The sequence below is a fragment of the Pogoniulus pusillus genome, chromosome 6 (assembly GCF_015220805.1).
Source record: "Pogoniulus pusillus isolate bPogPus1 chromosome 6, bPogPus1.pri, whole genome shotgun sequence".
NCBI lineage: Eukaryota > Metazoa > Chordata > Aves > Piciformes > Lybiidae > Pogoniulus > Pogoniulus pusillus.
The window spans coordinates 28,318,966-28,339,376 of NC_087269.1; the positions used below are offsets into that span (position 1 = coordinate 28,318,966).

The 20,411-nt window shown below is 49.9% G+C and overlaps 1 protein-coding gene across 3 annotated transcripts in view; it reads left to right on the plus strand.

The window, feature by feature from the left end:
- The window catches only part of MICU1 (mitochondrial calcium uptake 1), a 197,896-nt gene that overhangs the window by 122,457 nt on the left and 55,028 nt on the right, over window positions 1–20,411 (plus strand). For all 3 annotated transcript variants that reach the window (XM_064145034.1, XM_064145036.1, XM_064145035.1), the window contains 2 exons: window positions 9,426–9,508; window positions 15,850–16,047. In XM_064145034.1, coding sequence (XP_064001104.1) covers window positions 9,426–9,508; window positions 15,850–16,047 — 281 coding nt within the window. The remainder of the gene's footprint in view (window positions 1–9,425; window positions 9,509–15,849; window positions 16,048–20,411) is intronic.

The following is a 20,411-nucleotide window of genomic DNA, read 5'->3' on the forward strand; positions in this document are numbered from 1 at the left end:
GTCCAGGGCCACATCAAGTCTAATCTTGAATGTCTGCAGAGATGGGGAGTCAGCCACATCCCTGTGCAACCTGTTATGGTATTTCACCACCCTCATTGTGAAGAACTTCCTGATGTCCAAACTAACTCTCCCCTGCTCCAGTTTCAAACTATTGTCCCTTGTCCTATCACTCCAAGCCCTTCTGAACAGTCCCTCCCCAGCCTTCCTGTAAGTCCCCTTCATATATTGAAATATAGCTCTAAGGTCTCTCAGAGCTTCCCTTGAAGTCCCCTTTGGATACTGGAATGCATCTACACAGGCTCTCTGGAGCCTTCTCTTCTCCAGGCTGAACAGCCCCAGTTCTCTCAGCCTGTCTTCACAGGAGAGATGCTCCAACCCTCTGTGTTCCTGTGTGCTCTGTGTTAGATAGTATTGTCCTGCTCTGGCAGGGGGGTTGGACTCGATGATCTCCTTGGGTCCCTTCCAAACCCAAACATCCTGTGAGCCTGTGAACCCTCTGATCATCTTTGTGGCCTCCTCTCTGTTGTTCTGGGAGCCCCCGAGCTGGACACAGTATTCCAGGTGAGTTCTGAGCAGAGGGTCAGAATAACCTCTCTCTCTCTGCTGGTCACACTTCTTTTGATGCAGCCCAGGATGCCATTGGCATTCTGGGCTGCAGGTCCCCTTTGCTGACTCATGTCCAGCTTCTCATCCACCTGCATTTGGAGGTCCAGGTTCTTTTCTGCAAGGCTGCTCTCCATCTCATCATCTCCCAGCCTATATTGAGGGGTGGCCCAACCTAGATGCATGACCTCACACTTTGCCTTCTTGAACCTCGTGAGATTACAGCTTCACAGATGGCATTGGGTGGGAAGGGACCCCCAAAGGTCATGAAAGCCAAGGAGAGCAAAACTAGTAAAATGTGGCTTTCCTCCTCAGTGAGCATTTATTGGCTTTTGGGATGCATTGCTTCTGGAGAGTAGAGATGGCAATAAAGAGCAATGGAGTGCTGCAAATTGGACTGTTAAATAATTTAAAATAGTTAAAAATCCCATAATTGACTTAAAGAGGCCTAATCAACCCATCTAATCCCTTGGAGGTTCCCTAGGGCTCTATGCTGATGGAGGGAGTGGGGTTTATTTCAGCGTGGTCAGTGCTGCTGCTCACCATCTGTTTGTCTGGTGAAGGCTGCTCGTCTTCAGGACACTGCTGCCTGTGGCTCTGGAGTTGCTTTTTGCCTTTCTCTTCCCAAATACTTGAAGAAATGAGTCAAGGAAAAGGTCTCTGCAAAACCCCTTTGCGTGAACTCCCAGGTTAGTTGGGTGCTGGTGGGTGATAAGCTGGACATGAGCTGGCACTGTGTGCTCACAGTCCAGAGCCAGCCATGTCCTGGGTGGACCCTCAGCAGCATGGGCAGCAGGGGGAGGGAGGGGATCTGAGAGGACTCAGATATAGCTCTGGAGTCCTCAGCACAGGAGAAACATGGCCCTGTAGAAGTGAGACCAGAGGAGGCCACAGCAATAATGGGAGTGCTTGAAGCCCTCTGCTGTGAGGCCACCTTGAGAGTTGGGGTTGTTAAACCTGGACAAGAGAAGGCTCTGGGGAGATCTTCTAGTGGCCTTCCAGTGCTTAGAGGGGCTGGTAAAAAATCTGGGGTCCCCTTGTACTCTGCTTTGGTGAGGCCACACCTCGAGTATTGTGTTCAGTTTTGGGCACTACAATACAAGAGAGATGTGGAGGTGCTGGAGCAGGTCCAGAGGAGGGCAGCGAAGCTGGGGAAGGGCCTGGAGAATAAATCTTATGAGGAACGACTGAGGGAGCTGGGGATGGTTAGTGTGAAACAGGAGGCTGAGGGGAGACCTCATTGCTGTCTACAGCTACCTGAAGGGACATTATGCAGAGACTGCTGTGCTCTTGTCACTAGTAATTGGAGTCAGAAGGGGGAATGGCCTCAAGGTGAGACTTCAGGAGGTTTAGATTGGACATTTGGATAAAGTTTTTAACAGAGAGAGTGGTCAGGGACTGCAGTGAGCTGCCCAGGGAGGTGGTGGAGTCATTCACCCTGGATGTGTTTAGGGGTGGTTTGGATGTGGTGCTTAGGGACATGGTTTAAGGGGAATCTTGTTGAGTAGGATTATAGGTTGGACTTGGTGATCCTGAGGGGCTTTGCCAACCTGCATCTTTCTGTGATTCTGGGGTCAGGCTTTTTAGCACAGCCTCCAGCAACAAGACAAGGGGTGATGGTGTAAACTAGAAGAGTAAGATTGAGCCTAGAATCATGGAATCAACCAGGTTGGAAGAGACCTCCAAGATCATTCAGTCCAACCTAGCACCCAGCCCTATCCAATCAACCAGACCATGGCACTAAGTGCCTCAGCCAGGCTTTTCTTGAAGACCTCCAGGGACGGTGCCTCCACCACCTCCCTGGGCAGCCCATTCCAATGCCAATCACTCTCTCTGTGAAGAACTTCTTCCTAATATCCAGCCTATACCTACCCTGGCACAACTTGAGACTGTGTCCCCTTGTTCTATTGCTGGTTGCCTGGGAGAAGAGGCCACCCCCCACCTGGCTACAATGCCCCTTCAGGTAGTTGTAGACAGTAATAAGATCACCCCTGAGCCTCCTCTTCTCCAGGCTAAGCAGGCCCAGCTCCCTCAACCTCTCCTCATAGGATTTGTGTTCCAGGCCCCTCACCAGCTTCCTTGCCCTTCTCTGGACACCTTCCAGCACCTCAACATCTTTCTTGAATTGAGGGGCCCAGAACTGGACACAGCACTCAAGGTGTGGCCTGAGCAGTGCTGAGTACAGGAGCAGAAGAACCTCCCTTGTCCTGCTGGCCACACTCTTCCTGATGCAGGCCAGGATGCCATTGGCTCTCTTGGCCACCTGGGCACACTGCTGGCTCATCTTCAGCTTACTATCTATCAGTACCCCCAGGTCCCTTTCCTCCTGGCTGCTCTCCAGCCACTCAGTCCCCAGCCTATAACGCTGCTTGGGGTTGTTGTGGCCAAAGTGCAGAACCCTGCACTTGGCCTTGTTCAATCTCATCCCATTGGCCTCTGCCCACCCATCCAGCCTGTCCAGGTCCCTCTGCAGGGCTCTCCTGCCCTCCAACAGATCAACACCTGCTCCTAGCTTGGTGTCATCTGCAAACTTACTGATGCTGGACTCAATGCCCTTGTCCAGATCATCAGTAAAGATATTGAACAGGACTGGGCCCAGCACTGATCCTTGGGGAACACCACTAGTGACAGCTGCCTTATGTATTTTACAGGGTGCTGAGATCCTGGCCCATGCTGCCCAGAGAGGTAGTAGATGCCCCATTCCTGGAACTCTTGCAGGTTGTATTGTCTGGGGCTCTGAGTAACCTGCAGTAGTTGCAGATGTCCCTGCTGACTCCAGGAGGTTGGATTAGATTCTTGTTTGGATTCTTGCTCTTATACCTCTCAGCAAGCCTATGAGTGCAGTGGACATCAGCGCTGTTATCTAATCCTTGTCACCAAAATGCTCTAGCTAGCTTCACACTGGCACAGGTTTTAAGCATTTTGGCCAGCCTTTTTGATCAATAGCCACAGGTAAGACCACCCCTAGAAGCAATCCAGAGACATTCCTCCAAAAAAGGGAGATGCACAGGCCTAGGAATGTGACCTGGGTTTGTCACAAAACAAAGCAAGCTGCAAAACAAGGCCAAAGAGGCTGTCTGTGATAGACTGGGAGGCACCAAAGCTTTTGTCTGCTTTCCTGCTTCTTCCACCCGGGAAGAAGCAGCAGGAAGGGGTGGCCAAAATGGGTATTTGGGCAGGTGTTTAGGGCATGTGATGGATATGTGGTCTAGGCATAATTTGGACTTCCCACCACAGGAGGCCATGGGGAAATTTAGAGAAGCTGCAGTCATTAATGGTCAAATCTGTGGCAGAAGAAATGAGGAGGAAAAAAGGCTAAGTTTAGCTGTTCAAACCAGTACCTGCTCTTTCATCACAGGATGTCAGGGGTTGGAAGGGACCCAAGGGGATCATCAAGTCCCACCCCCCTGCCAGAGCAGGACAATCCTATCTAACACAGAGCACAGAGGAACACATCCAGACAGGTCTTGAAAATCTCCAGAGAAGGAGACCTCACAACCTCCCTGGGGAGCCTGTGCCAGTGCTCTGGGACCCGTACAGTAAAGAAGTTCCCCCTTGTGTTGAGGTGGAACCTCCTGTGCTGCAACTTACACCCATTGCTTCTTGTCCTATCCCAGGAAGCAGTGAGCAGAGCCTGTCCCCCCTCTCCTGGCCAGCCCCCAAGTGTTTATAAACAGTTATCAAATCCCCTCTAAGTCTTCTCCAGACCAAAAAATCCCAAGGCTCTCAGCCTCTCCTCATCAGGCAGTGCCCTCCAGTCCCCTCATCATCCTTGTAGCCCTCTGCTGGACTCTCTCCAGCAGATCCTTGTCCCTCTTAAACAGGGGAGCCCAAAACTGAAGGCAGTATTTGAGGTGGGGTCTCACCAGGGCAAAGTAGAGGGAGAGGAGAATCTTCCTTGATCTCCTGGACACACTCTTCATGGCATGCAAGCTTCTGAAAGGTTGTAAGTCCAAGAGGAAGAAGAGAATTGAAGGTTCTACGGAATCACAAAATGTCTCAGATTGGCAAAGCCCTTCAAGCTCATCCAGTCCAATCATTAGTTTCACACTGACAAGTCCTTGACTAAACCAAGTCCCTCAGCACATCTCATCACTAGGAATCACTCTGCTTGGGAAGGACCACCAGCATCAGCCAGTCCAACCTGCATCCCAGCAGCCTTCACCACCAGACCACAGCCTCAAGCACCACATCCACTCTCCTTTGAAACATCTCTAGGGATGTTGACTCCACCACCTCCTTGGGCAGCCTGTGCCAGTGCCTGGCCACCTGCTCAGGAAACAACTTCCTCGCAACAGCCAACCTAAACCTCCCCTGGTGCAACTTGAGGCCATTTCCTCTTGTCTTGTCATTAGTAACCGGGGAGAAGAGACCAGCTCCAGCCTCACTGCATCCTCCTTTTAGGTAGTTGTACAGGCTGATGTAAGCACCACTTAGATGAGGAGCAGGGTGGGCAGAGGGGGGCCAGCAGCTGTCAAGATGAATCTTCCCCAGTAAACCTTAGTCAGAAGCATGACACCCAAGAGGAGCAGGGTGAGCTAATTGTCTTCAGTGCCCTCTGCTCTCCCTGGCTCTGACTCAAGTCTGTTGGACTTAAGTGTCATTACAAGTAATTGGAGTTAGCTATGCAGAGCAGAGGAGGAAACAGGCAGTATCACTTAATAGCTAAAGGAATGAAGTAATTAAATTTGCTAATTTTAAGCCACTTTTCCTTCACTGTCCTTAAAAAATGATGACCCTGCAGATTGATTTATGTTTCTTTTTTGCTACTGGAGTGTTCATTTGCATCTTGCAAATTATGCTCTCTTCTGGAGCTTTGATAAACTGCTCTTGAAAATGTCTATTTAGAGAAGGGAGAGGAAGGAGATAGGCTTTGTGAGGGTGAGCTAAGCATCTTGCTTTCTGTCTTCAACATGTGGGATGTGTGGGTACATGTCTCCTTAAAGAAAAGGGGGGGAAGCACCAACCAAAACACCAATTTCTAACAAGAAGTAACAGATTTTCCAAGCTAGGAATAGGCTAGGGCAGAGAATATGGGGGAAGAAATAGGAGATTCTGAGTTGTTCTTTTTTTAGGAGGGGTGGGGATGTTTAAATTGGAGATGAGGAAGAATGTCTTCTCCTCAAGAGTGGGTCAGGCACTGATCCTGTTGGTCCTTTCCAACCATAGCAATTCGTAGTGAAGCGATGAGATGTTGTGCTGAGGGATTTGGTTTAGTCAAGGACTTGTCAGTGTGAAACTAATGACTGGACTTGAGGATCCTGAAGGTCTTTTCCAATCTAAGATATTCTGTAGGACAAGGAAGGGTCTTCTGCCCCTGTACTCAGCACTGCTCAGGCTACACCTTGAGTACTGTGTCCAGTTCTGGGGCACTCAATTCAAGAGAGATGTTGAGGTGCTGGAACATGTCCAGAGAAGGGCAACAAGGCTGGTGAAGGGCCTGGAACACAAACCCTATGAGGAGAGGCTGAGGGAGCTGGGGGTGTTTGGCCTGGAGAAGAGGAGGCTCAGGGCTGACCTCATTGCTGCCTACAAGTACCTGGAGGGAGGTTGTAGCCAGGTGGGGTTGGTCTCTTCTGCCAGGCAAGCAGCAAGAGAACAAGGGGACAGAGTCTCAAGTTGTGGCAGGGGAGGTCTAGGCTGGATGTTAGGAGGAAGTTCTTGTCAGAGAGAGTGATTGGCATTGGAATGGGCTGCCCAGGGAGGTGGCAGAGTCGCTGTCCCTGGGGGTGTTGAAGCAAAGCCTGGCTGAGGCACTTGGTGCCATGGTCTGGTTGACTGGATGATCTTGGAGGTCTCTTCTAACCTGCTTGATTCTGTGATTGGAACAGGCTGCCCAGGGTAGAGTTACCATCACTGGAGGCGTTCAACAAATATGTGGACATGGCACTCTGGGACATGGTTTAGTGGCCGTGATGACGTTAGTTTGATGGTTGTGCTCAGTCTTAGAGGTCTTTCCCAACCTCCAGTGATTCTATAATCCTTTGACCCTTCTAACTCAAGACATAGTATGATCTGGTAACTAGATTAAAGGTTGATATTGTCCCTTATTACCTTAGAGAGGAAACAACTCTTTTGCTTGATGCTTGATTTTTGAGGGGCCAGTAAAGAGAAATTCTGTCCAGGCTTTCATCTGGTGCTTGCAATTTGAATAAAGTTAGATGTGTTGTTGAAACATTAAAAGGCTAGTTGGAAGGTGCTTAACAGTGTTGCTCTCCAAGGAAATGAGGTATTAATCATTGGAAATGGTGGAAGGAAGGAGGGAAAGAGGAGGGAGGGAAGGATACAGAGAAGGGCTTTTGTAGAAAACCCTTTAGACTGCATCAGTGAAGAGCTAATCATAGAATCAACCAGGTTGGAAGAGACCTTCAAGATCATGCAGTCTAACCTATCACCTAGCCTTATGCAGTCAACTAGACCATGGCACTAAGTGCCTCATCCAGGCTTTTCTTGATGAAGTTCATAAGGCTCATGGTATGGTTTGGGTTGGTAGGGGCTTTTAAAAGTCATTCAGTCCAAACTCCTGCAGTCTGCAGGGGCATCCTCAATTGGGTGAGGTTGGTATGGGGACTGCTGGACACCTTGATTCCAGCTCAACTAACACCAAACTGACAAGGGATGGCCAGCAAAGGTCTCTTCTGCCCAACAGGCAGGATGAAGAAGCTGGGTGGAGGCATAGTTTCTGCTGCAGGATTGTACATGGAAGGGAGAATGATTCAACCACGTGCTGCTGGCAGTGGCTGTGGTCACAGGAGATGTGACTTATGCACGTGGTCTTTGGAATTCAGAGCCTGGAGAATTGGCAGGAGGAAATTAGAACCCCAGAGACGATGATGGTATGGCTCCATGTGCCCAATATATCAGGCAGGCAGCGACAGGCCGTTCCTGTCACTGCATTTAATGTTGTCATATGTCTGTGTAAAGCACCAAGTGACTGGGAAAAGTCATCCCATTAACATATTGGCTGAGCCTTTTCATGCTGAAGTTCTGCACTTGATGATACCAAGGGGAAAACACGATGTAAAAGCCTCCTGGCCTTAAATTGAAGCTGTCACTAATGCACCCGCTGCATCTCAGTTAATTCCATCTTAATATCGTTTTGTCTGAGTGGTTTTCCCCTCCCACCCTCATCTAGGGGATGCCTTAATGCAGAGAGTTAGTTTCAGAAGCTCATTACTGTTTGAGCATGTAGCAGGAATAGTAGAGGTTGATTGGAACAGATGAGGTTAAAAGAGGATCAGCCTCACCCGAGAGTTGCGTCCTGCTGGCCAGGTTTGGGTGGGAAAAAGCCATCCTCAGAGCAACAAAAAAATCAAGTGGCTGAATTTTAATAGGGCATTTAAAATGCCAAGCAAAGCTTTTAGAGAATCATAGCCTGGTTTGAATTGGAAGTGACCTTTAAAGGTCATGTCCAACTGCCCTGCAGTAACCTGAGGCATTCCCACCTAAATCAGGTGTCCCAGATTAGGGTGGATCCCTCCCCCAGTAGAATAAACTCACCACAACATGGAGTTTTTTGGAAAGTCAGGGAAAGATGAAACTGTATTTCTTATAGTTGAACAGTATGAAGAGAAATAAGCTACTAGAGAAAAAATACAACAACCTTAAGGAAGATGGGGAAGGGGTCAAGCGGCGGTGAAGCAGCAAAAGTAGCAGCAGCCAAAACAGCAGGCGGGGAAGGTAGCAGGCAGGAGCAGCTCAAGCAGCAGAAGCCAGCAAGGGGGGAAAGAACAAGCTGTGCTTCGAGGCATAAAGCTCTTGATGCCCAATGAAATTATAATCACTTATCCATAGTTGCTTATCCCTGGAATGTTCACCTCTCCCCTATGTCTGAGCTAGAAACTCAGCTCGAATGGCCACATCAGGTTGCTCAGAGCCTCATCAAGCCTGACCTTGAATGTATCCAGGAATGGGGCCTCCACCACCTCCTTGGGCAACCTCTTTGATGTTTGTCAGATTGCATTGCTATTGAAGGGCCCCTCAAAAGTCATTTTGTCCAATCCCACTGTAGTGAGCACAGATAGCTCCAACTGAATCAAGCCTGCCCAAGGACCAAGTACAGATAGCTACAACTGACTCAAGTCTGCCCAAGGACCAAGCACTCATAGCTCCAACTGAATCAAGTCTGCCCAAGGACCAAGTACAGATAGCTCCAACTGAATCAAGTCTGCCCAAGGACCAAGCACTCATAGCTCCAACTGAATCAAGTCTGCCCAAGGACCAAGCACTCATAGCTCCAACTGAATCAAGCCTGCCCAAGGACCAAGCACTCATAGCTCCAACTGACTCAAGCCTGCGCAAGGACCAAGCACTCATAGCTCCAGCTGACTCAAGCCTGCCCAAGGACCAAGCACAGATAGCTCCAACTGAATCAAGCCTGCCCAAGGACTTTTGAGGCTGTCAGGTAGTGACAGAACTAGAAGGAATGGAGCAAAGCTGCAGGTGGGGAAATTCAGACTGGACACAAAGAGGAAGATGTTGAGCATGAGAGTGGTGAGAGGCTGGACTGGGTTGCCCACGGAGGTGGTTGAGGCCCCGTGGCTGGATGAGGCTGTCACCAGGCTGATCTAGGCTAAGGTGTCCTTGCCCTTGGCAGGGGAGTTGGGACTAGATGATCCTTGTGGTCCCTTCCAACCCTGACTGATTCTGTGTTTCTATGATTTTGCCTATTAAGATAGCAAGGATTACGGCAAGTTCCTCTTGGATAGAGTAATTTTGAACTTTTGCCTTTTTTACTGAGCTTTGGTACCTTCATTAACTGCTCTCTGGTTTTTACTGTGGAGTTTTTTTATTATGTTGTTGTTGTCTTTTTTCTCTTGTAGCTCCCCAGAGGAATTTTGAAATCGCCTTTAAGATGTTTGATCTGAACGGTGACGGAGAGGTGGACATGGAAGAGTTTGAGCAGGCAAGTTGAACAGCAGGGTCTCCTCTTAATGCTGTGTGGGCAGCACTCCACTCTGACCTCACTGGCATTTATATTTAGGGTTAGTGCTGATTTATGTCTCTCTGCTCTGTTGTGTTGCCTGAGGCCCTGCTGCTGCTTTTTTTCTTACCTGGATATTTCAAGGCATGGTTCTTCCTTGAACCAGGAGAACTGTAAGTATAAACTTCTTGTTCCCTCTGACTTGGTCACTGAGGAATCTTTATAAAATGTCACCTCCAAAGTAGATAATGATTTTTTTTCACTCTGCTGATGTCATAAGATTTTGGTCCTCCTTTCTTCTACAAGGTTTTCGTCATTCCTGCTGAGAGCAGCCAGGCAGAAAGGGACCTGGAGGTGCTGGTAGAGAGTAGCTGAAGATGAGGCAGCAGTGTGCCCAGGTGGGCAGGAGAGCCAATGGCATCCTGGCCTGGCTCAGGAGCAGTGTGGCCAGTGAAACAAGGGAGGTTACTCTGCCCCTGTGCTCAGCACTGCTCAGGCCACAGCTTGAGTGCTGTGTCGAGTTCTGGGCTCCTCAATTCAAGAGAGATGTTGAGGTGTTGGAAGGTGTCCAGAGAAGGGCAAGGAAGGTGGTGAGGGGCCTGGAGCACAGCCCTGTGAGGAGAGGCTGAGGGAGCTGGGGGTGTTTGCCCTGGAGAAGAGGAGGCTCAGGGCTGACCTCATTGCTGTCTACAGCTCCCTGCAGGGAGGCTGTAGCCAGGTGGGGTTGGTCTCTTCTGCCAGCCAAGCAGCAACAGAACAAGGGGACACAGTCTGAAGTTGTGGCAGGGGAGGTCTAGGCTGGATGTTAGGAGGAAGTTGTTGGCAGAGGGAGTGCTTGGCATTGGAATGGGCTGCCCAGGGAGGTGGTGGAGTCGCTGTGCCTGGAGGTGTTGAAGCAAAGCCTGGCTGAGGCACTTAGTTCCATGGTCTAGCTGACTGGATGGGACTGGGTGATAGATTGGACTGGATCATCTTGGAGGTCTCTTCCAACCTGCTTGATTCTTTGATTCTTCACAACTTTTTAATACCTCTAAATGTGGTTCCTCCACCACTTTCCTGGGCAGCTTCTTACAGGACTTCACAACCCTTTTGGGGAAGCAATTTTTCCTAATGTCTAACCCTAATGTCCCCTGGCACAACTTATGGCTGTCTCTTGTCCTATCACTTGTTCCTTGGGAGAAGAGACCAACTCCCACCTCACTCCTGCCTCCTTTCAAGGAGTTGTCGAGAGCTACAGGGTCTCCTCTGAGCCTGCTTTTCTCCAGAGTAAACAACTCTAGCTCCCTCAGCTGCTCCTCACCAGACCTGTTCTCCAGATGCTTCACCAGCTTTTCTAGACAGGCTTTAGCATCTCAGTGTGCTTGCAGCAAGGAGCCCAAAAATGAAGCCAGGATTGGAGGTGCAGCCTCACCAGTGCTGAGTACCAGAGGGCAGTCACTGCCCTTGTTATGCTGGCCACATTGTTTTGAGGAGTAGTAGAGAGTGACCACTTCTGTTGTTAACAACGAGGTAGAGGAGATGCACCACTGTACCTAGCACTTGTGTGGCACTTCTGTGACCTTCTGTCCTTCAGGGCTGTACTTGTAATGGGCAAGTGGATGCTGCTGCTTCTGGGCAAAGGAAACAAGACAGGTTAATAAAAAATAACCTGCCCTTGTGGGTTTGTTACTGCTGGAGGACATCTGTGTTTGGAGGTGAAAAGCTGTGTGCTGATAACTGAGAACAGAGCAGCCTTGAGTAATCTCATTACCAACTCTTACTCAGGGGTTGATTGAACGACCAGTTAACTTCAGAAGAGCCTGCAGGAGGTCATACTTGGGTCACTTGCTGTAAATGGGAAGAGCCTGTGGCAGAGCAGGTCTGGTCAATTAGTTCCTCCCTTTCTAATCTTTTGCTGTCTTCCTTCTGAAATTATCACCTGTGGGTATGATGTCATGATGAGGAGTTTACTCCAGAGCTGTGTCATGTGTTTGCTGAACTGGATGTTTTCAGATGTGAACTTTTGAAGTAGGAGGAGAACAGAGTGTGTTTATCTCCAATATCCTGTCCCTTCATGTGACAGCTTGTCATGTAAACCCAGGAGTCTTGTTCTTGTCCTTCACAGAAGGAAGGGTTGGAGGAGACCTCTGGAGATCGTTCAATCCAACTGCCCTGCTAAAGCATAGGCCCCCACAGTGTGTAGCACAGGATCACAATGTCCAGGTGGATTTGGAATCTCTCCAGAGGAGGAGACTCCACAACCTCCCTGGGCAGCCTTTTCCTGGGCTTCAGCACCCTCACAGCAAAAAAAGAAAAGTGTGTTCTCTTCAGATGGAACTGCCTGGGTTCCAGTTTGTTCCCATTGCACCTTGTCCTGTCACTGGGCACCACTGCAAAGAGTCTGATCTCATCCTCTTGCCCTCCACCTTTTAGCTCTTGCTGAGCATTCATCAGATCCTCTCTCAGGTTGCTCTTCTCCAGGGTGAACAGCCCCAGGGCTTTCAGCCTTTCCTCCTCACAGAGATGCTCCAGGCCCCTCAACATCTTTGTCATTCTCTGTTGGACTCTGTCCAGTCTTTTCTTGTCACTCTCAAACTGGGGAGTCCAGAACTGCACCCAGTGTCCTAGGGAGGTTACATCTGGAGTAGAGTGAGAGGAGAACCTTCCTTGACCTGCTGGCTGCAGACTGGTGTCCAAATTTGTCACTGCCTCCCTACAAACGTTGGACTTAGGTATGAAAACCTCCAAGTTTCTTCTTTTCTCAAGTGAGAAATGACTTTTTCTTTTCTGCTTTGCATAGTGCATGAACACAGCACTCCACAGCTGATAACATTTTAACAACTCAAAAGATGTTTTCCAGCAGTTACAATTGTCCTAGGGCAGGGATAAATGACTTGAACAGCAGGGAAGAATGATTAAACTGCCTGCTGAAAATGCAGTGACAGCAAGGAACAAATGCAGGTGTCACAGGATTACAGGATGTTAGGGGTTGGAAGGGACCGAAGGAGATCATCAAGTTCAACCCCATGTCATGTTTGGTTCCTTATTAGACGTGTGAAGACATTGCCTGGTCAACCTGATCTCCTTTTATGATCATGATAGCTGCCTGGTGAATGGGGGGCAGGCTGTGGATGTAGTCTACTTGGACTTCAGCAAAGCCTTTGAGAGCCTGCCACAAGCAGCTCCTGGCAAAGCTGGCAGCTCATGGCTTGGACAGATTCACTCTGATATGGGTCAAGAACTGGCTGGAGAGCTGGGCCCAGAGAGTGGTGGTGAATGGTGCCACATCCAGTTGGCAGCTGTCACTAGTGGTGTGCCCCAGGGATCAGTGCTGGGCACAGTCCTGTTTGATACCTTTATTGATGATCTGGAGCAGGGGATTGAGTCCAGCATCAGTAAGTTTGCAGATGACACCAAGCTAGGAGCAGGTGTGGATATGCTGGAGGGTAGGAGAGCCCTGCAGAGGGACCTGGACAGGCTGGATGGGTGGGCAGAGGCCAAGGGGATGAGATTGAACAAGGCCAAGTGCAGAGTTCTACACTTTGGCCACAACAACCCCAAGCAGCACTACAGGCTGGGGACAGAGTGGCTGAGAGCAGCCAGGCAGAAATGGATCTGGGGGTGCTGGTAGAGAGTAGCTGAAGAGGAGCCAGCAGTGTGCCCAGGTGGGCAGCAGAGCCAGCGGCATCCTGGCCTGGCTCAGGAAGAGTGTGGCCAGCAGGACAAGGGAGGTTCTTCTGCCCCTGTGCTCAGCACTGCTCAGGCCACAGCTTGAGTGCTGTGTCCAGTTCTGGGCTCCTCAATTCAAGAGAGATGTTGAGGTGCTGGAAGGTGTCCAGAGAAGGGCAAAAAAGCTGGTGAGGGTCCTGGAACACAGCCCTGTGAGGAGAGGCTGAGGGAGCTGGGGGTGTTTGGCCTGGAGAAGAGGAGGCTCAGGGCTGACCTCATTGCTGTCTCCAACTGCCTGAAGGGAGGCTGTAGCCAGGTGAGGTTGGTCTCTTCTGCCAGGCAAGCAGCAAGAAAACAAGGGGACACAGTCTCAAGTTATGCCAGGGAGGTCTAGGCTGGATGTGAGGAGGAAGTTGTTGTCAGAGAGAGTGATTGGCGTTGGAATGGGCTGCCCAGGGAGGTGGTGGAGTCACCATTGCTGGAGGTGTTCAAAAAACTCTCTGGCTGAGGCATTTAGTGCCATGGTCTGGTTGATTGGGCAGGGCTGGGTGCTAGGTTGGAGTGGATGGGCTTGGAGATCTCTTCCAACCTGGTGGATTCTACAATTCTCTGAAGGGCAGTAAACTCACAGGCAGTGCTACTTTTTGATTTCTTCTCCAAGCAGTAACTATTTACATTGATTTTTACATTTTTTTCTCCTCTTTCTTTACCCCCTCCTTGTCTGCTGCAGAAGATGAGGTGGATCACAAACACTTAGGCTGAAATATATCCAACAGACAGTGAAGCATTGCTGTGCTTTACATCCCTATTTGATTGATGAGCTGTAGGGGTAGACTGGAAGATAACTTCCAATGTTTTTTTGTTTGCTTTTCTTGGTCCAAAAACTGAGAACCAGCCAAATAGTTTCGGCTCTGGTGCCCACAGATGGGTTTTCAAACTGTCCAAAACTCGTTATGGATGGGGAGAGAAGGAGAGGAGCGTAGGATGCCATCTAAATAGCACCCAGGGAAAGATGCTCTAGCCAATAACCTGCTGAGTGGTAAACACTCTTCTTCTGCAGATACTGGAGCCATTTTCCAAGCTGGTCATCAGCTGCATTGCTTCAGACACTTTATAAATATTTGTCTCTGAAATGCACACGCAGAGCTTGCAGAAGAGAACTTGCACAGAGCCAAACAAGGAGTTGCTATTTACAGTGCCATAAATCCTTCCTCACGTCACTGAGGGCTTTTAAAAGAAAACAAAACCCCCAAAGCCTTGCTTCTGTAATTGTTTTGTTGTTTACACACCCCCACCCTCCATCCCTGCCCCCGACTCAGCTTGATTTTCCTTGCAGTGGAAAAACAGGGAGGCTGTAGCCAGATGGGGGTTGGTCTCTTCTCCCAGGCAACCAACAACAGAACACTGGGACACAGTCTCAAGTTGTGGCAGGGGAGGTCTAGGCTGGATGTTAGGAGGAAGTTGTTGGCAGAAGGAGTGATTGGCATTGGAATGGGCTGCCCAGGGAGGTGATGGAGTTGCTGTCCCTGGAGCTGTTGAAGCAAAGCCTTAGTGCCATGGCCTGGTTGATTGGACAAGGCTGGGTGATAGGTTGGACTGGATGATCTTGGAGGTCTCTTCCAACCTGGTTGTTCTGTCAAGAACTTCCTCCTAACATCCAGGCTAGACCTCTCCTGACACAACTTAAGACTGTGTCCCCTTGTTCTGTTGCTGCTTGCCTGGCAGAAGAGACCAACCCCACCTGGCTACAGCCTCCCTTCAGGGAGTAGTAGGCAGCAGTGAGGTCACCTCTGAGTCTGCTGTTCTCCAGGCTGCACACCCCCATCTTCCTTAGGTGGTCCTCATAGAGTTTGTGTTCTAGGCTCCTCACCAGCTTCATTATGAGCAGCTGGGATTGTTTAGCCTGGAGAAGAGGAGGCTCAGGGGTGACCTTATTGCTGTCTACAACTACCTGAGGGGTGGTTGTGGCCAGGAGGAGGTTGCTCTCTTCTCTCAGGTGGCCAGCACCAGAACGAGAGGACACAGCCTCAGGCTGTGCCAGGGGAAATTTAGGCTGGAGGTGAGGAGAAAGTTCTTCACTGAGAGAGTCATTGGGCACTGGAATGGGCTGCCTGGGGAGGTGGTGGAGTCGCCGTCCCTGGAGCTGTTCAAGGCAGGATTGGACGTGGCACTTGGTGCCATGGTCTAGCCTTGAGCTCTGTGGTAAAGGGTTGGACATGATGATCTGTGAGGTCTCTTCCAACCCTGATGATACTGTGATACTGTGATTATCCTTCTCTGGATACATTCCAGTATTTCAACATCTCTCTTGAATTGAGGAGCCCAGAACTGGACATAAAACTCAAAGTAGTTTTTCCTCATGTTCAGATGGAACCTTCTGGATCCAAGGTTATGCTTGTTGCCCTTTGTCCTGGCACTGACAAGAGTCTGGCCCCATCCTCTTGCCCCTGCAGCCTTTAGTTATTGACCAGCATTGGTCAGATTCCCACTCTGGCTGCTTCTCTCCAGGCTAAACAGCTTCAGGTCTCTCAGCCTTTCCTCCTCAGAGTCACCACAATCTCCTCAGTATCATGCTAAGGATGATGTGACTGAGTTTGGAGTATGTGGTACTGTTACTTGACTTGTGGCAGTCCAAGTGATGTTTTTGCTGCTAATCTCCTGCTCCTCCTTTTCAGGTCCAGAGCATCATTCGCTCCCAAACCAGCATGGGCATGCGCCACAGAGACCGCTCCACAACGGGGAACACCCTGAAGACTGGCTTCAACTCTGCCCTGACAACCTACTTCTTTGGGGCAGATCTGAAGGGGAAGTTGACCATCTCCCACTTCCTGGACTTCCAGCGCAAGCTGCAGCATGATATTCTGAAGCTGGAGGTTTGCCTTCCTTTTATGTATGGGCTGAGCAGTGCAGCATGGACTCTGTCCCATGAGGTTGTTCCATAGAATCAAGCAGGTTGGAAGAGATCAGTCCAAGAGATCTCTGAGATCAGTCCAACCTGGCACCCAGCCCTGCCCAATCAACCAGACCATGGCCCTAAGTGCCTCATCCAGGCTTTTCTTCAACACCTCCAGGGACATCGACTCCACCACCTCCCTGGGCAGCCCATTCCAATGCCAATCACTCTCTCTGCCAACAACTTCCTCCTAATATCCAGCCTGGACCTCCCATGGCATAACTTGGGACTGTGTCCCCTTCTCTTGCTGGTTGCCCGAGAGAAGAGACCAACCCCCACCTGGCTACAGCCTTCCTTCAGGTAGTTGTAGACACCAGTGCTGAGTACAGAGGCAGAAGAACCTCCATTGTCCTACTGGCCACACTCTTCCTGAGATAGGCCAGGATGCCATTGGCTCTCCTGCCCACCTGGGCACACTGCTGCCTCATCTTCAGCTGCTATCTACCTACTATGTTCTGGAGAAAGAGCAAGAGAGTGGGAAGGGTTCAGAGCTGCAGCTCAAAGTGCTGAACGAATCAGACCTGCTGTTACATTTCAGATGAACGTTGTAGTGCCTGTGGCACTCCCTAGGAATGTCTTTGATGTGTCAATATCTGCTCTTGCAGTGTTGCAGCAGCAAACATGCCCTGAGCATGTGTGCTTCCATGTGGTACTTGCCTTGCCAGCACCTTGGCACTTCCAGTGAAGATGATTCTGAGATGCTTTAGGTAAAAAAAAACCCAGAGTACAGAGGTTGGGAGTGGTCTGTTGCTGCCTTACTGAAGAAGGTTTGTCTTGGTCCTAATGACTGAGCTGTTTCCCGAAGGACAAGAGTTTAGTATGAACCTGATTTCTGTTGATTTCACTCAAATGTGCATCTTCCTGGTGACTGCTAGTTGCCTTTTATAACAACTTAATTCTTGATTGAGGGCACTGCAAGGTATTTATGTCTTGGTAACATAAGATTGTGGACACATCACTACCGAATTCCTGGCAGGACCTTTGAGCACAGCCCCATGCTGTGCTTAGCAGTTTTGCTACTCATTTTACCTGAAGGTATGACCTATGCAAAGGCAGCAGTGCTGCCCGACTTATTTTTCTCCTGAGTTCTTTGCCCAGGGAGGTGGAACAATCACCATCCCTGGAGGTGTTCAAAAACTGAGCAGTTCTGGCACTTCCTGATGTGTTCTAGTGGTCATGGAGGTGTTGGGTAGAAGGTTGGGCTTGGTGATCTTAGAGGTCTTTTCCAGCCTTAATGAGTCTGTGATTCTAAGATGCTGAATTTGGTAACTGTTTCTTCACTGAAAGGCTTCTCAAACACTGGAGCAGATTCCCCAGGGAGGTGGTTGAATCCCTGGGGGTGTCTTGAAAAGGCAGAGATGCAGTGCTGAGGGACATGGCTTTGCACCAGACGTGGTAGAGTTAGAGAATGGGTAGACTTCATGGTCCTAGAGACCTTTTCCAGGCAGAAGCATTCTGTGATCCCAGAGCACCTGATTTTTGTTCATCCTTTTCATTGATTTAAGCAATACAGGCCTAGTTTTGTGCTCCATTTTATGCAACACAGCCTCTCTCCTCTGCTGCATTTCTCCCTTTTGATGTCCCACCTTTCTCTCCCTGATTCACTTTTGATGTGTTTGCTCACAGTTAAGAAGCTTTTCACACAAGCTTCTAGTGGGTTTGTGTTGTTTCTTTTGCAGGGAGTCTTCTAATGAACTGAGACACTTAAACCTGAGAACTCAGAGCAGAGACATCCCTCTGGGTATTTACCTTGACCCTCTGCAAGTCAGAAGAGCATGAGAGGGGGCACTGGGAAATCCTGTACTATACAGCATCAAATATCAGAGTTCAGTAGGGATGATGAGTGTAGAGTCCTGCATTTGGGCAGGAATAGCTGCGGGTACCAGTACAGGTTACCCTGCTGGAAAGCAGCTCTGTGGGGAAAGACTTTGGAGTCCTAGTGGACAGCAAGTTCTGCATGGAGAAGCAGAGGGCCAATGGAATCGTGGAGTGAATCAAGAAAAGTGAGTCCATCTGGTCTAGAGAGGTTCTCCTCCACTCTGCCCTGGTCAGACCACCCTGGAATACTGTGTCGAGTTTGGGGCTGCCCAGTTCAAGAGAGACAGGGATCTGCAGGAGAGGGTCCAGCTGAGAGCTGCAATGATGACTGGGAGACTTGAACCTCACTCCTCTGAAGAAAGACTGAGAGATCTGGGGCTGTTGAGTCTTGAGAAGGCTGAGAGGGGATCTTTTCCATGCCTATAAGTATCTGAGGGATAGGTGTCAGGATGGAGGTTCCAGGCTCTTTTTGGTGCTGCCCAGTGATAAGACAAGGAACAATAGCTGCAAGCTCAAACATGGGAGGCTCCACCCCAATACAAGGAGAAACTTCTTTATTGAGAGGGTTACAGAGCCCTGGAGCAGGCTGCCCAGAGATTGTGGAGGTTTCTTCTCTGGAGAGATTAAAAACCTGCCTGGATGCGTTCCTGAGTGACCTGCCCTAGGTGATCCTTCTTTGGCAGGGGGGTTGGACTCCGTGATCTCTAGAGGTCCCTTCCAACCCCTAACACTCTGTGATTCTATGAAGTAGCTCACAGAGATGATTTCTAACAGCTTGGTTTATGTGTCCTAAGCCTATGATATGAGCACAGTAGTCCTTCATTAGCCTCATGCTCAACTGCCCATGCAGATCATCTCTGGATCCTTCTCGTGGTGTGGCAAAGAGCTGGTGGCAGATCTGCCAGGGGCTCAGCTGAACTCTTCTACCCTCATCACTCCCCCTGCACTGGCTTGGCAAAATTAGTAGATGGTCTGCAGCTGGGATGTTAATTTGAAAGCAAAATCTCGCTTGTGCTGGTTGTCTGAACTCCAGATAACCCCTGGGAAAATGCCTTGTGAGCAGGTCTGAAGAATATCTCCTGGGGCTGAGGCAGCCCCCGAGTGCCTCTGTCAGTTCTCAAACCCTTTCAAAAGAAACTGACTTCAAGACCTTTTTTGAAAGCTGTTTTCCCTTTGGCTGAGGATCCAGGCATTTCTGCAATTGATACCCTGGAGAGTTGTTTTCTTCTGCAGGTTGTGAAAGTGGAGCAAGGTTTCTGAATCTCTGAAGCCACTTTCTTCTTACTGGTATTGTTTCTTTTTTGTTTCCTTACCAAAATATTCTTGCATGTTCCTTGTTATGATCAAGCAGAAAGGTTCTCAGAGCAATTAGATCAGACAAAGCCCTGAGCATTTTGATGTTCCTCCTTTTATTTCCTTACCAAAATATTCTTGCGTGTTTCTTGTTATGAACAAGCAGCAGACAGGCTGGAGGGCAGGAATGCCATCCAGAGGGACCTAGGTGCCCACTTCAGGAGGTTCCACAAGACCAAGTGCAAGGTCCTGCATCTGGGTGGAGGCAATGCCAAGCACAAATGCAGGCTGGGCAGGGAGTGGCTGGAGAGCAGCCCTGAGGAGAGGGACTTGGGGGTGCTGCTGGAGGAGAAGCTCAACAGGAGCCAGCAGTGTGCACTTGCAGCCCAGAAAGCCAAGCAGAGCCTGGGCTGCAGCAGGAGCAGTGTGGCCAGCAGGGCCAGGGAGGTGATTCTCCCCCTCTACTGTGCTCTGCTGAGACCCCACCTGGAGTACTGCATCCAGTTCTGGAGTCTCCATTGCAAGAGGGATGTGGAGATGCTGGAGTGTGTCCAGAGAAGGGCCAGGAGGATGCTGAGAGGGCTGCAGCAGCTCTGCTGTGAGGACAGACTGAAATAATTGGGGCTGTGCAGTCTGCAGAAGAGGAGGCTCCCAGGTGACCTTCTTGTGCCTTCCAGGATCTGAAGGGGACCTCCAAAAAAGCTGGGGAGGGAAATTTTGGGCTGTGAGGGAGTGCCAGGACTAGGGGGAATGGAGCAAAGCTGGAGGTGGGGAGGTTGAGAGTGGCTGTGAGGATGAAGCTGTTGATCATGAGAGTGGTGAGAGGCTGGACTGGGTTTCCCAGGGAGGTGTTTGAGGCCCCATGGCTGGAGGTGTTTAAGGCCAGGCTGGCTGAGGCTGTGGCCAGGCTGCTCTAGGGTTGGGTGTCCCTGGGCATGGCAGGGGGGTTGGGACTATATGATCCTTGTGGTCCCTTCCCACCCTGACTGATTCTATGTTTCTATGGAGCAATTAGATCATAGAATCAACCAGGTAGAGACACCTCCAAGCTCAGCCAGTCCAACCTAGCACCCAGCCCTGCCAAATCAACCAGTCCATGGCACTAAGTGCCTCAGCCAGGCTTTTCTTGAACACTTTCAGGGACGTCGACTCCACCACCTCCCTGGGCAGCCC